We start from the raw sequence: 15,463 nt of genomic DNA, 5'->3' as shown, positions 1-15,463 counted from the left end.
TTTGTTTGTTGGCCCAACTCGGTTTTTTGATGCATGTCTCAAACAACGGAGACCCTACTTTTAATATCCTTTATACGTGAAATACAAGCATAATAACTTTCGAATTCCTATAATGTTCCTTTCATGTCTATTTTTGCTTGTTAGGTAAAATTCTGTATGCTGTATGATGCGAACTGTGCATGCTACGCTTCCAGTATAAAGCTGATATATAAACCAGCCTTTATTTATCCAAATGAAAAGCAACAGGCATCTTTACCCGCAAATAGCAGTGAACTACTGCTGAAATAAACATGTACAAACAGGAGCCAGCTATCACAGAAGATCAAGCTCTCGGCTTAGGCCAATAAGCCTGCTAGAAAAATGCTTTGGCAATAATTTGACATTTGTAACATTCATGCCAATAATGCACTGATGAATTATCAATTAATGTAAGAATGTTACATTTTTGGGCTTAGATTTATGAACCATCTTTGCCCAGATAATATATTCCTTTTCATTGGGTATGTATTCTGACCAACACTACAATATGTTGTATTGATTTATTATTTGTAACACAGTATTGGTATTAAATAGCTATTTATTGTGCAGTAAGAAGCAAATGAAATATTAAGCTGGCAGCCACAGAGATGGTCCAGTGGATTTCAGACTGATCGTACCACAACATTAGGCCAGAGGACTTGGCTTTTTGGAAGCCATCACTACTCATAATGTATCATCATCACCATAATCATCATCATCATCATCATCATCATCATCTTATTGCTTTTATATGACATGTTTGATTGCAATAATTGGTGAGGTTATATCTTCATCAGTGACATCACCTGACCTCACTAAAGCTCTTATGGCTAAACTAGTCAGATCCCCACCCCAGATTCTTGTGGAAAGCCTTCCCAGATGACTAGAGGTTATTATAGCAGCATTGAGGCACAAATGTGGAATATGAAGTTCAGAAAGTACAACTGGAGGTGATGGTCATGTGTCCATAATGTTTTTGGATGTATGCTGTATTTCTGAAGATTAAAATGAATCTATAAGTTGTACTGCGTGTTCTTGTGTATGAACTGGAGTTTAACTCTGCGTGTTTCTGTACAATACAGGACCGTACAGGTGAGTGCTTGAAGAGAACCGGGGCCAGCGTGGCTTTGACCTCCATCAGTAACATCACCGCTTTCTTCATGGCCGCCCTCATCCCTATCCCAGCACTACGGGCATTCTCTCTACAGGTATGTCAAACTAGCGAACATGATTTTTGCATGTATGGGAATCCTGCGTTCTATAAAAGGTTTCGAAACACTGTTAGACCTGTTAGTGATTGCTGTGTGTGCTCCCCTGCCTATGTGAGGTCTTTCACTCCTACTTCATTGGTACCAGCTTTCTCCTGGTGACTTTTATTGATTTCATTATCAAATGGAGCGTGTGACAGGTCTATGGCTGGCACGGCCCGTAACCCCCCACTGGGCTTGATTAGTGGTACGGCCCCTGTGCATCCACGTTATAGCCCGAGTACACGTAACTCAATCCGGTGGGGGGGAGGGGTTTGGTGACTGGTGCTCTGTGGTCTCTGTGTGGGAGGTTGTTAGAGACTCGGGTCTGGCGGGGTTATTGTGTGTACATGTGATTTTAAACAGCTGGAGTTGATTTGTGTTGTGGAAATGGGGCAGGATCTGAGCTGAGCAGCCTTTAACTGAACAGGAATAGGTGAGGCAGACCACACTGCATAACAGCTGGAAAATACGCAGCCCAAATCGGTGCGTGACATTACACGGTCAGCGTGTATCAGACTGATATGGAAATGTGCTCTGAGTTCTGCTTTCTGCTACAACTGCTTGAGTTAACCTTTATATTCTGCAGGCCAGTAGAGGAGAAAACCCTACATTATACATCTTTTCTTTGTCACCAACGTAATAGATGAAGCTCTGCGTTTTAGTATCAGAATACGATGCCATGAGTCAGCACGCAAAAATACAACATAAGGGGTTTCTTTTCCCCCGATAAAATCGCAGATGAGCCAGTCAGATCTGTCAAATCATTCATAAAGGTGATTTTACCTGGCTGTTAATTAATGCTGTATTCGTTTTACGTCAGAACGACATAATTTTCAACCTCTGTGTGTTCAGTCTAAAACGTAAGGGGAATAACCACAGCCATCTTTTGTAAGCAACTGTCTAACCAGCTAACTGTGATTAGTAATGAGGATTTAACTCTTTAGTGTACAGTAAGCTTTTTTTTTTTACTGTGTTGGTTTACAGTTGGTGCTGATGGCAGCCCTGTTGATTTATTGTCACATGATGAGAGATTTTTTTCTTCTTCTTCTTCTTCTTTTTATTATTATTATTATTATTGTTGTTGTTGTTGTTGTTGTTGCTGTTGTTATTTCTTGTTATTGATAGTTCCAAGTTACTTGCTTTCTGTCTAGATAACTAGAGAATGTTTTGGGTTGATTACTATGAAATGAACTATTAATGTTTACCTTAGCTAACCTTGGACAAGAATATAATTTGGAATAATATAGGCTTTGGATAATAAACAGACTCGTAGACACTAAAAGAGTTTATATGAACACTTTCTTGTTCGCAATATTTTTCCAATTCTAGGGTAAATAAAATGTCTATGTATGTAGTTTTGACAGCGTTTGAAATTCAAAAGCTTTCGCTTCTGCGATTTGTATTCACACAATCCAGTTTTTACCTGCATGAAGTGATTTGCGAAAGGAAATATCACTCTGTCTTCAATACGTTTCCTAATGTACATTTGTAATTATCTATTCATTATGTTTAGATACACATTCCCAGCTGCAGCATTAGCGAGCACCTTCCTGCTTGACTGGGGCGCACAGTGTGATACTTCTCTGTAATGAATGTTGTCACAGTGCAGTTGCATTTATTATATTGTAGTGTACAAAGAGCGAGAGGCTGTGGTTAAATCACACATGCACTCTGTATCTGATATTAGCATCTGTGGATGGATGGATCGCACACCGTCTTTCAAACACCACCTGTTTACGCCTGCAGTGCAGGCCTGCTGGCAACTATTCAGCAGCATGCAAAACACACACACACACACACACACACACAGAGCTCTCAGGCGAAACAGATCTCTCTTTTTCTACCCTTCGCTTCACCTACATGCTGGAGAGAAACCAAGAAACAAATACATATCTAAGAATGCTCTGTTTTTCAGAGGTCCGCACATGCCAGCGTGTGTGTTCTCATTGCTCTGACGAACTCAGAGTCAAAACAATTGATTCTGCATCCTTCCTGTATTACGTTTCGCTTGTGCTTCCAAAGCATAATGTGATAGCGTTCTGTCTTTCTCGCATGGCATTTTTCTGCTTATCTGTTTCCCGCTGTGCAGATGAGCGGAAGATAAAGCCAGGTATTTTCTTCCCGATGTTTCCAGTCTGAATTCATGTATTGTATTCATGTAGATTAATGTATGATGAAGATTAGGATACACAGTAAGGCCTAAAAGTCTGAGTGAAACTAGTGAAAATGTTTCTGTTTGGCATTCTTTTCTATTTTTCTTTTTTCTTTTTATTACAAATTAAACTGTCAGCAATGACTCGCGTGAAAAGTTGAGCCTTAGAAAGAACCTTAGAGTTTTGTAGTATTTGGTCCAACTTGAGCTTTAATGACCGTGTGCACTTAAGCTGGTTTGGACTGAAGCTGATTCAAATGTTTTAATTGAACTCTGATCAATAACCTATAGCTTTAGCTGCTTAACTGCCCCAGCTATGCATTTCAGACCACTTCCAACAAATGACTGGTTCACAACGCATCTTTAATACCCATTTGCCGCAGCTATGTTAATGGCAGGTGTGAAAGGGGCCTAACTTGATCTGACGTTTACGTTACATTACTAATAACATTATTAGAGTGTACTTCTTTGACAGTCATGTGTGAATCAAAGAATTTTTACTTGATTAGTATCAGTAGTCCTCTGATTAGTATGTGTGGAAAGAGTGTATGTGTGTGTGTGTGTGTGTGTGTGTGTGTGTGTGTGTGTGTGTGTGTGTGTGTGTGTGTGTGTGTGTGTGAGTGAGAGAGAGAGAGAGAGATTTAGGTTCTTCACCACTGGACACGTGCGCAAAGCTGCGCACATGCTGTAGTCAGAGATTGCAGCTTGTGTGGCAAGCTGTGTGTGTGTGTATGTGTGTGTGTGTGTGTGTGTGTGTGTGTGGCAGTCTTCACAGAGTCTCTTCTGTAGCTCCAATCCCTTGCAGACACATGCGCTCTTTATTCTCCGTCTCGTGCTGGATCCCTTCAGCAGTCATTTGTGCACTCACTTTTTCATCACAGAACACACACATCACTCATGCCTAGCACTCACACACTTATAATTTCAGCTCCTTAAAGACACGCAAACACAAGAAGACATCGTTTGTGTGCCAGGGGAAAAACTGAATGAGAGAGAGATGAGTAAGGTGTGTGTGTGTGTGTGTGTGTGTGTGTGTGTGTGTGTGTGTGTGTGTGTGTGTGTGTGTGTGTGTGTGTGTGTGTGTGTGTGTGTGTTGAAGTACAGACCTCTCTCAGCACCTCCAGGCTGTACTGGGCTGCTGCACTCTCTGTGTGGTCTGGCAGCTGAACACAGAGCCAGCCTCCACCCAGGAATGAAAAACACAAAAACCCACACAAGCTCACAAGCTGACCAGACCAGACATGCCATCTCTCTCTCTCTCTCTCTCTCTCTCTATCTCTCTCTCTCTCTCTCTCTCTCTCTCTCTCTCTCTCTCTCTCTCTCTCTCTCTCTCTCTCTCTCTCCCCATTTCTCTATTTCTTTTTCTTGTTTCGAGTCCTTCACTAGCTCCAGCTCTAAGCGTTCACAGAAACCAACTTCTAAAGCTGTCTTTCTCAAAAAAAAAAACAAAACTTTCCACTCAGGATATAAATCATGCAAAAGTCAAACGCAAACCATTTTTTCTTTTCTTTTTTTCATTACATCAGTCTACTTTTGGAGTCTACATTTGGAGTCTACTTTTCCTATCAGTCTATAGAACAAATGAAGTACAAAATCACCCAACAGAGAACATAACTAGAACAGTAGTGTTCATTGTGCTCTAAGGTTAGACTTTTATCATTAAGTTGTGAAAAATTCAGTTGAATTAACGAGAGAGTGCATGCGAGAGAGAGTGTGTGCAAAAGAGAGAGAGAGTGCGCGAGAGAGAGTGCGCACGAGAGAGTGTGCGCGAGAGAGAGTGCATGCAAAAGAGAGAGAGAAACCGTTCGAGAGAGTGCGAGAGAGAGAGAGTGCGCGCAAGAGAGAGAGAGTGTGCGAGAGAGAGAGTGTGTGCGAGCGAGAGAGTGCGTGCGAGAGAGAGAGAGAGCGCGAGAGAGTGCATGCAAGAGAGAGAGCGCGCGCGAGAGTGCGTGCAAGAGAGAGAGAGTGCGCGAGAGAGTGCGTGCAAAAGAGAGAGAGAGAGAGCGCGAGAGAGAGAGAGAGTGTGTGCGAAAGAGAGAGAGAGAGAGTGCGAGAGAGAGAGAGAGAGAGAGAGAGAGAGTGCGTGCAAGAGAGAGAGTGCGTGCAAGAGAGAGAGTGCGTGCAAGAGAGAGAGCGCGAGAGAGTGCGTGCAAGAGAGAGAGCGCGAGAGAGTGCGTGCGAGAGAGAGAGCGCGTCAGAGAGTGCGTGCGAGAGAGAGAGAGCTCGAGAGAGAGCGCGAGAGAGTGCATGCGAGAGAGAGAGCGCGCGAGAGAGTGCGTGCAAGAGAGAGGGAGAGGGAGAGCACACGAGAGAGAGTGCGTGCAAAAGAGAGAGAGAGAGCGCGCAAGAGAGAGAGAGAGTGTGCGTGCGAGAGAGAGTGAGCGCGAGAGAGTGCATGAGAGAGAGAGAGAGTGCGTGAGAGAGTGCGCGTGCGCGTGAGAGAGTGCGCGTGCGCGCGAGAGAGTGCGCGCGCGAGAGAGAGTGCGCGCACGAGAGAGAGCGTGTGAGAGAGAGAGAGTGCGCGCGCGCGAGAGAGAGAGTGCGCGCGAGAGAGAGTGCATGAGAGAGAGAGAGAGTGCGCGCGCGCGAGAGAGAGAGTGCGCGCGAGAGAGAGAGTGCGTGCGAGAGAGAGAGAGTGCACGCGAGAGAGAGAGAGTGCGTGCGAGAGAGAGTGCGCGCGCGCGCGCGCGAGAGTGCACGCGAGAGAGTGCGTGCGAGAGAGAATGAGTGAGAGAGAGAGAGAGTGCGCGCGCGCGAGAGAGAGAGTGCGCGCGCGCGAGAGAGAGAGTGCACGCGAGAGAGAGTGCGTGCGAGAGAGAGAGAGAGAGAGAGAGAGAGAGAGTGCACGCGAGAGAGAGATTGTTTTAATAGGTGATTTGCCAAATGAAATCTAACTTAATATTTCACTGCAGCTCCATGCAGTTGTCTTGAAACGGAACCTGTTTAGTCTGTGTGCGGTTTGGTGTGGGTATAACCTGGCAGCGTTATGTTTTATTTATTTATTTATTTATTTTGTGTGTGTGTGTCTCTCTCTCTCTCTTTCAGGCTGCTGTTGTGGTGGTGTTTAATTTCGCCATGGTGCTACTCATCTTCCCCGCCATACTCAGCATGGATCTGTATCGCAGAGAAGATCGCCGCTTTGACATCTTTTGCTGCTTCATCAGGTAACAACACCCCCCCCCCCCCACACACACACACACACACATTTCTGGAGGAATGTCACTTCTAAGACTTTTCTCTGTAAATCTCTGTCCTATGAGACAGATGTGCTGAAATGTTCTATTGATTCCAGTTGCAGGAGCTTTTATTCTCTGGTTAGACAGAAACACACACAGATGCACACAGACATGTTAAACAGCTTCTTTTGTGAGTAGTGGCTAGTATAATTGTAAATATGTGTGAGGTGAGTGTGTGCATGTATGTGTGGCATGTGTGGTTTATGGTATGAGTTACTGCTTCATGTTATTGTGAGGTGTTGTAATCCTGTGTGTGTGTGTGTGTGTGTGTGTGTGTGTGTGTGTGTGTGTGTGTGTGTGTGTGTGTGTGTGTGTGTGTGTGTGCTTATCATACTCTGGGGGCCCGACCCTCATGTAATACCTGCTCAAGGATTTTTTTTCATGCTGCTTGCCTGCACTCTTAACTCTCCATCGCGGTCCCAGGCTCATGCAGGAAATTGAACCTGAAGCCTCCAGTTTCACTGAAACGCTCACCTCCCAATCAGTAGCCTTTGCTTGGTACTGTCTGCTGCCATCAGTTTTCACAGGCGTATTGATAACTACTCAAAATGGCAAATAGATTTTTTTTTAAATGCAAATAAATGAAATACCAAAAAAACTAGAACTCATACTCGCACACACACACACGCACACACACACACACACGCTCACGTACATTTTAATGGACAGTTTGTTCTGCTTTGTCGAGCGTTATTCGGTTTTACCGGCGAATGATCACGATCATCATGTTTCCAACATCACAGACCCATTATCTTGAGTGTTCATAGACTTCTCACGTTTAAGTGCTAGTGGTTTGACCAACTGATAAGCCAATGGAAAACATTCAGAAGCTTAGCATTCCTTGGCATTAATTGTGATTTACCTTCTTTGGCCTCCCTCTCTTTTAGCCCATGCTCTAACCGTGTAATCCAGCTGGAGCCTCAGGCACTGGGCGATGTAGGCCACTGCACTCCGCCTCCCTCCTACAGCAGCCACGGCTTCTCTCAGCACACGCACATCACCATGCAGTCGACAGTGCAACTGCGCACCGAGTACGACCCACGCACGCAAGCCTACTACACCACAGCCGAGCCACACTCTCGCATCTCTGTGCAGCCGCTCCCCCCAAATCACAACAACAACAATATTAACAACACCAGCTCCACGCGAGATCTCCTCAACCAGTCTAGCGAGGTGCCATCAGGTCACACAGAGCCATCCTGTTCCCGCTGGACCTTCGCTTCGTTTGCAGAGAAGCACTACGCACCATTCCTGCTGCAGCCTACCACAAAGGTAAAGAGGAAAAAGACACCAGTGTGTTTGAGTAAAAGTTAGATTAGCGATTAACCAGAAAATTGAATGAAAGGAAATTCATTAAAGTTTTAGTGACCAGAAAATTGAGTTCAAACTCGGGACAGCCACTGTTGGGTCGGATGAAATAATGGCCGACCTTAACTGCCTTCCAAAATCGTTTTCCCTTAGTGATTTCCCTTGGCACAGGTTTTGAGGCGTGTTTTTCGGGACCCCAGTCCTTATAACCTCTCTCTGACTAAATAGAACAAAAACATACAAAGTATACAAATAGAACAAGAATGTCTACTCTCTGGGTATTTGGCCTTGATTGAGAACTTCTCTCAGTTGAGTCCAGAGACCCTTGGCAGTCAATAAGCCTGGACGTATTAAGTAAGAATTTCTTGCCAGGTCGAACTTAATCTACTGCAGAGACGGATAGAAGGACAGAGGTGAATGGAAACCAGCTGAAGGATTTAGCACTTGTGCAACCGCTTTGCTCTGAGTTAAAACCCTTTTACAAAAACCACAGACACCTTCTGTGTCAGAGGGGCAGTCATAAAGACTGGAGCTCTGTTTCCAGCCAACGTGTGACTCATCACTCTTTGTGTGTGTGTCTGTGTGTGTGGTCCCAGGTGGTGGTGATTGTGCTCTTCCTGGCACTACTTGGTGTCAGTCTGTATGGCACCACAAGAGTGCGAGATGGCCTGGAGCTGACCGACATCGTACCACGTGAGACGGCTGAGTACGACTTCCTGGGTGCACAGTTCCACTACTTCTCCTTCTACAGCATGTATGTGGTGACACAGCGGGCAGATTATGCCCAGGACCAACCGCTGCTTTATGAGCTTCACCAGCGCTTCGGCACCGTCGAATATGTGCTCCGTGACGAGCAAGGCCAGCTGCCACTCATGTGGCTCCACTACTTTCGTGACTGGTTGCAAGGTACCACATCAAGCTGACTGCTTTTTATCATGTATTGTACCTCACATGTCCTGACTGTGGAGTGTAGAGTGCGAGGTTTGTGACTGTGTTGTCTAAACTCAGTTAGTATTGCTTTATTTGCTGTTTGTAGACAAGTTTCGCTGAAGTCATCGCAATTAGTTACGTCTTTCTTGGACTGAGGGTCGATTGTTCTCAGTCACTATCAGTCAGTACAGAACAGAGAGATCAGTCTCTGTTTAAACGCGTTATGGTGCTCATTAATAACCGAGTCCAGATTCTGTCTCACTTTCTGCGTGTGTTGTGAAAGTATGCGTGTGTGTCTTTTAAAGAATCCCTCGATCAGTCTGCCATCATTAGCTCATCTGTTTTTCACAAATATAAATCCCTCTCCGAAGCCTCTAAGCCATAACACATTTAATGACTTACCAAGGCAGATTAACATTCCAGGGAGGGAGAGTGAAAAAGAGGGGGCTTTTCATTAAGGAGAAAATCCAAATTACTGTACCAGGAGAAGAAAGCCAGGTATTGAATAGGGAACATGACTACAGAAAGTACATTAGAGGGATTGAGGGCATGTTTCTACAGCTGCTGTGATTTGTAGAAATGTTCTGCACCACATACACGCTGAATTCTGCGTAATCCTGGGCCGGATTTAATCTTTGTAAAACCCCAGTCTGTTCTCTCTCTCTCTCTCTCTCTCTCTCTCTCTCTCTCTCTCTCTCTCTCTCTCTCTTACACACTCTCTCTCTCTCACACACACTCTCTCACTCTCACTCACTCACTCACTCACTCACTCTCTCAGAGTCTACGTTCCTGTTTTAATGCCATATCTGTGAATGTAAACCCCCCTTTGTTTGCTATAGGCCCAAATTGCATTGCGACTTTTGAGACAGCCGCAGACACGTTTGGACTCGATCTGTCCGGGTTTGAATCCCTTCTTTATGGTCCCACTGTGCAGTGTTGTTTATTTGAGCCCCTGTTTCCATTGGATGTACCCTGAGTGGATGGATGTGTACGTGCGAGTGGGTTTAGGCACATAGGGAGGGAAGTTAGAGAGGGTGTTAACATTGTTGGACAAATTTTAAACTCAGAGGGAGGTAGGTGGTGGGTGAAGATTTTAGAGCTTCGTATAGAGACACTTAGCATACCGCAACACTATACAAATAACACAAGTAGCTGAGAAATTGACCATTTGTTATGTAACCATATGTAATCTTAATTACCCACTCATTGATTAATAAAATAGTTTATGTTCAGTAACAATATGGATTCATGAGATTTTAAATATTCATTAGTTAGTAAGTATAAAGCCCCTTTCCCTATGCTAACGAAAGAAAAAATACGTTTTAGAAATAATTCAAACAAGAAAAGCTTAGTGCAAATACAGTTTTGTTAAACCATGTACATCTGGCTAAGTGCAATGTTCTGGAATAAATTAAAATAATTATGTAAAATGATTGCTCTATTGTAATGTGCACTGTGCTCATAAGGCGGTTTTGGAAATTGTTTTACACTGGAAGAGATCCCTGGCACCAAGAATGAGAGAAGCCCTACAATAAGGCACACAAGTACAACGTGAATCCATATTGTTACTGACCATAAATTATCTTATTAATCAATAAGTGGGTAATTAAAATTATATATGGTTACATAACAAATGCTCAATTTCTCAGTTACTTGTGTTAATTGTATAAAGCGGTGTTAAGTGTATTTATTCCAGAACATTGCACTTATCCAGATGGACTTGTTTTACGTTTTTCTTAGTTTGAAACATTTCTGATTGTTTAAGTATTTATTAGTTAGTAAGTATAAAGCCCCTTTCCTTATGATAACTAAAGAACAACCATAACAACCTTGATACTAGTTATTGTTATACTAGATACAAGATTTAGAAATGGTTTCAAATATTGGCCTGATTGGGGACTCCCAAAAAAGTTCATTTGTTGCCCTTCAAGTACAACGTACATCCAGGTGAAGCACTGATGTGGCAATGATGTTAACTTAAACAGAATAAAATGCACGTGGAAAACACATGATACAGTTCCAAGCTTGTGTGCTTGTGGTTTCCAAAATACGTTTAATCTGTTTGATCTGTGTTTTTCGGTCGTCATGTGCCTGTTTGTCAATGTCCTGTGCTCTGTGTGTGTGTGTGTGTGTGTGTGTGTGTGTGTGTGTGTGTGTGTGTGTGTGTGTGTGTGTGTGTGTGTGTGTGTTGTGCAGGTCTGCAGGATGCCTTTGATAAGGACTATGAGGCAGGCAAAATCACACAGAAGGACTACGAGAACGGCTCAGATGACGGCGTACTGGCTTACAAGCTCCTGGTGCAGACAGGTTGCAGAGAGAAGCCGATCAACCTGGACCTGGTGAGCAACCAAACTCTGGGTTCTTTCTCCCCCCCAAAAATATCATTTTACTGCACTGTAACTCCACAGACTCACTATGCACCCCAATTAGCCACCTGGTTGGCAAACACACTGAACTGAACCCCACATTCATACATCTTGAAGTCGAGGGAAAGGCATCAACAACATGAAAGCAGCACTCCCCACTGAGCTTCAGAGAGAAAGTAGCTCCTATATATCTACCTTTATGGTGCAGCACATTGCTCTGCATGGAGGGAAACATAAGACCGTGACGCCACCCGGAGCAGCTTTTACATGCGAGAAATTTTAGGGCTTTGAAATGTGAAATGAATGCGGCTATATTTATGTGCTGGCGTATCTGTAAATAGAAAAAATTTGTGTTCTAGTCGTTTGGATAGCGTTTAGCATGCCCTGCCTTCGCTGAGTTTCCAGTTGGAGCCTATGATTTAGAGTTTGCCGTACAGGAAGTACAGCTTGTGATGCATAAAGCGCATTTAGCGTTAATGTCGGGAGTTAGTGGGTTTAACGGCTTATGCGTGTATATTTTTATCTTCCTCTCTCGTTCTCTCTGTTCTTTCTCTTTTTCTGTCTTCATTTTTCTTCTTGTCCCTCCATTCTCTCTTTCTCACTGATTGCTTTACCGAGCACAGGAATTTAAAGCCCTCGATGGGGCCGCAACCCACCTCCTGAAAAAGCAATTAGCCTTTCATTTAAACTGTTGTATCCCTTTGGCTTGGTGCAGGCCCAAACTCAAGCTAGCAAAAAGGCTCCTGCATCATCTGACTCTCTCTCTCTCTCTCTCTCTCTCTCTCTCTCTCTCTCTCTCTCTCTCTCTCTCTCTCTCTCTCTCTCTCTCTCTCTCACACACACACACACACACACACACACACACACACACACACACACACAGACACACACAGGCATACGCAAAGGCATTAAATATGACAGGTTAAACTATTTGTAATGCTTCCAGTTACTGCTCAGTAAGAAATAGAAGACAAGAGGGAAATGTAAACAAGAGAGGTCCAGTGAGGCCGATACGCATGCTGTCTTGTCTGCATGTTTACTCCTCCACTTGTCTGCATGTTGACGCTTTTTTCTCCTTCTTCTCATTTTTGAGTGTGGTCGTTGTACTAAGCAGTCGCCAGAGGAGTGGGGGATGGGGAAATGGGGAGGGGGCGGGGGAGGGGGCGCTAAGGCACCCTGCCCGTGTTGGTGTGCGGCCCTGTGATGTCATTTCCTGTGCCTGTGAGTGAAGAGGGGTGGCAGCAGGCCAGAGGGCCGCCGGCCTCGCACTGTCGGCTTCCCGTGACAGCTTGAAGACATACAGTTGTTGCGTATCCTGCTGCTTAATTCGATCCAGATCTTCGGAATCCAAGTTCACTTTTTTCCCCTTTCCCCAATCTCTCTTCCCTTTTTCTCTCAGAACTGCTGCCGTGTCTTCTTTGAACAGACAGGAGCATGTTCTGTCTGTTCTGTTTTTAACTTTAATATTTAGGATCATTTTTGTTTCATTTTGTTCAGATTTCCAATAATACTCATAGCTTACTTATCACTTTTTTAAATGTAGATTTGAGACAATACATTGTGCCTCTAAAAAATCAAAATAAATTTTATTATGGTTTTCCAATACTTTTTTCATCTGTTGGGCAGTAGCCTGCTGTGACGCCGGGCATCCTGGGTATCCATAGGGGTCAGGAGAAGCAAGTGTTAGGAACATTTGTACAGATGTTGTGTTATTTTTATAGCTCTCCTCCATTTGCTGGGTGGCATTTCCTCCTGTGTTAACAGCGAGGTTAACTGCACACAGGCGCACTCAGGGACTCTGGCCAATTTTTTTATTGTTACGCTAACTCAAGCAATTTCTCTCCCTCGAATACCCCCACCCACTGTACACACACACACACACAAACACACACACACACACATTCTCACACACACAGAGTCTCCACCACCTCCTGACTCAGAGACTGTGGATTTATTGTTCTGAAAAGTGCATATGGCACAGAGCAACATACCGTAATGGTTTTACCTTCGCAGCAGGTAACACACTAAGCCCCCCTGCATGGAGTGAGTAAAGAAATAAGGGAAAGATTAGTGTGGTTCTAGTGGACTTTCTCAGCCCATATAAAATGAGGCACATAAAAAAACACACTAGCTGACTTATTGTTACATAATTAAAGATATTAGCTAAAATATGAAGTTTGTGTGCTGTAACATAAATTGCATCCTTTTCCAGAAAGATTCATTATGTTTTAAACATCTTAATTATTACCCTATGAGGGTAATATGAGAGTGTGTGTGTGCCCTGCGATGGGTTGGCACTCCGTCCAGGGTGTATCCTGCCTTGATGCCCGATGACGCCTGAGATAGGCACAGGCTCCCCGTGACCCGAGTAGTTCGGATAAGCGGTAGAAGATGAGTGAGTGAGTGAATTATTACTCTAGCAAAGGATATGGACATGTTGCTATTAATAAAGATCTAAACACATTCTTTAATCTTTCCAATGTTGATAAATGACTAGTGGACTATGACCTCTGTGTTAGCTCACATTTAATCCATACTCCAGTGAAACAGGAAGTCATGACTGCTTCCTTCAGCAATACAAATACGAGTTCCTAAACAAATATGGGCAGTTTAGAAGAAAACTTTTTTTTGTCTCAGTATTAAGTTTATTAGCAGACTGTAAACCTATAAAATGGATGTTACTCAGTGAGTTGAATTTATTCATTCATTCATCTTTGATACACAATCACTCAAACATTTTCAATAGCTGCTGAATGGATGGCAGATGAGTCCATATCAGCGCTCCATGCACACACTCATTCACACCTCAGGGTAATTTAGAATTGACAATACATCTACAAAAATGCTTTCAGGACTTTAATGTCTTTTTTTTCTAGCAGTGTAATGGAATTTTTCCTTTGTCTTTCTCCGTCTTTCTTACTATCTCTTCCTTACTTATATCAATGTTTGTTATTGGTGGTGTGGTGTAGTCTTCTTTCATCCTTCCATCATGAGGTTGAAATTGTGTCTTGCCCTTTTCAGCTCACCAGACATCGGCTGGTGGACGCAGACGGGATCATCAACCCCAAAGCTTTCTACATCTACCTGACCGCATGGGTCAGTACTGACCCGCTGGCCTATGCAGCTTCTCAGGCTAACATTCGTCCTCATCCTCCAGAATGGATCCATGATCGCACCGACTCCATCTCCATCAGCAGGCTCACTAGTCAGTAATACTCTAGTACTTATTCATGTCTGTTCTTCTCTTTAGCCAAATCACACTCAGTATAAAAGCAGAAGTTTTTCAAAGGCTTCTCTTTGAATGTGGAATCAAAGAATTGATACAAGACTATTATTAAGGAAGGAAACTTCCTAGAATTTTCAGCATTGGGAGAAGAAGTTAACATTTTGATTGGACAAACACTAGTCTGGTTACACCCAGAAGCTGCTCAGGAACACACGACTGGATAACAACCCAGAGATGGCTTTTCCATGGCAGAGCCTCTGCAGCACAGCTGGCTGCTGTCCAGCTTCTGTCTTAATGGAAATTTATAATGCCGATTACAACGAGCCAAAGCCATGTTTTACCAAGTAGTCCTGCATAACCCCACACAGAACACACACACACACACATACTCCATTTACACACACACCTCTAGACAGGTGGTGATTCGGTTTCACATTCTTTTGCTTTTATTTGTGAATTTAAGACTGCTAGTTATCCATGTCTGACTATAGTCAGAGGTGGGAAACTCAATAAAGCTCCGCTGTAGAGAGCATTTGTTGACAAGTGGCATGGTTTGTGCAAGTAATAAACATCTCTAAGTGAATGCACATCATTTATCTGGATGTTTTACTAAATTGTACAAAGGCAGTAAGTGAACAAATTAACGAAATAATAGTCCTAATAATAAAGTCCTGTGACATAAGGTAAGTTACGTAGAACAGCACACACCACATGTGTAAATGGTTTAAATGGATAACAAGGCTCTGTGTGAGGTCATGTGTGTTCTGGGAATTAGTGGCAGGGTTGAATTTTGACAGCATAATTACAACAGATCACTGTCGGGGCTGACAGTCAGCAGCATGTTGAGATTTGATAGCTCATAATTTGGCCCCTTCTCTCCTCAAGGCTAGGAGGAAATCTTTATGTCGCTCTGAAATATGTCTTTTTGTGCTTCATTGTGTACATTGATAATTGGATGATGAGTAGAAGCAGCCAGA

General features: G+C 43.6%; 1 protein-coding gene across 4 annotated transcripts in view; it reads left to right on the top strand.

Moving 5' to 3' along the window:
- ptch1 (patched 1) overlaps nucleotides 1-15,463 on the top strand; it is a 47,299-nt gene that overhangs the window by 18,259 nt on the left and 13,577 nt on the right. For all 4 annotated transcript variants that reach the window (XR_003443866.2, XR_003443867.2, XM_027167215.2 and 1 more), the window contains exons 12-17: nucleotides 1,101-1,226; nucleotides 6,466-6,584; nucleotides 7,544-7,928; nucleotides 8,561-8,870; nucleotides 11,091-11,233; nucleotides 14,282-14,465. Coding sequence is in view for 2 of the 4 variants with exons in the window: in XM_027167215.2 (XP_027023016.2) it covers nucleotides 1,101-1,226; nucleotides 6,466-6,584; nucleotides 7,544-7,928; nucleotides 8,561-8,870; nucleotides 11,091-11,233; nucleotides 14,282-14,465 (1,267 nt within the window). In the remaining 2 variants the exon portion in view is untranslated. The remainder of the gene's footprint in view (nucleotides 1-1,100; nucleotides 1,227-6,465; nucleotides 6,585-7,543; nucleotides 7,929-8,560; nucleotides 8,871-11,090; nucleotides 11,234-14,281; nucleotides 14,466-15,463) is intronic.

This window comes from Tachysurus fulvidraco, chromosome 14, assembly GCF_022655615.1.
Source record: "Tachysurus fulvidraco isolate hzauxx_2018 chromosome 14, HZAU_PFXX_2.0, whole genome shotgun sequence".
In the NCBI taxonomy this organism is placed as follows: domain Eukaryota; kingdom Metazoa; phylum Chordata; class Actinopteri; order Siluriformes; family Bagridae; genus Tachysurus; species Tachysurus fulvidraco.
The sequence above is the reverse complement of the archived record's forward strand: the minus strand, read 5'-3'. Positions and strand labels throughout refer to the sequence as shown.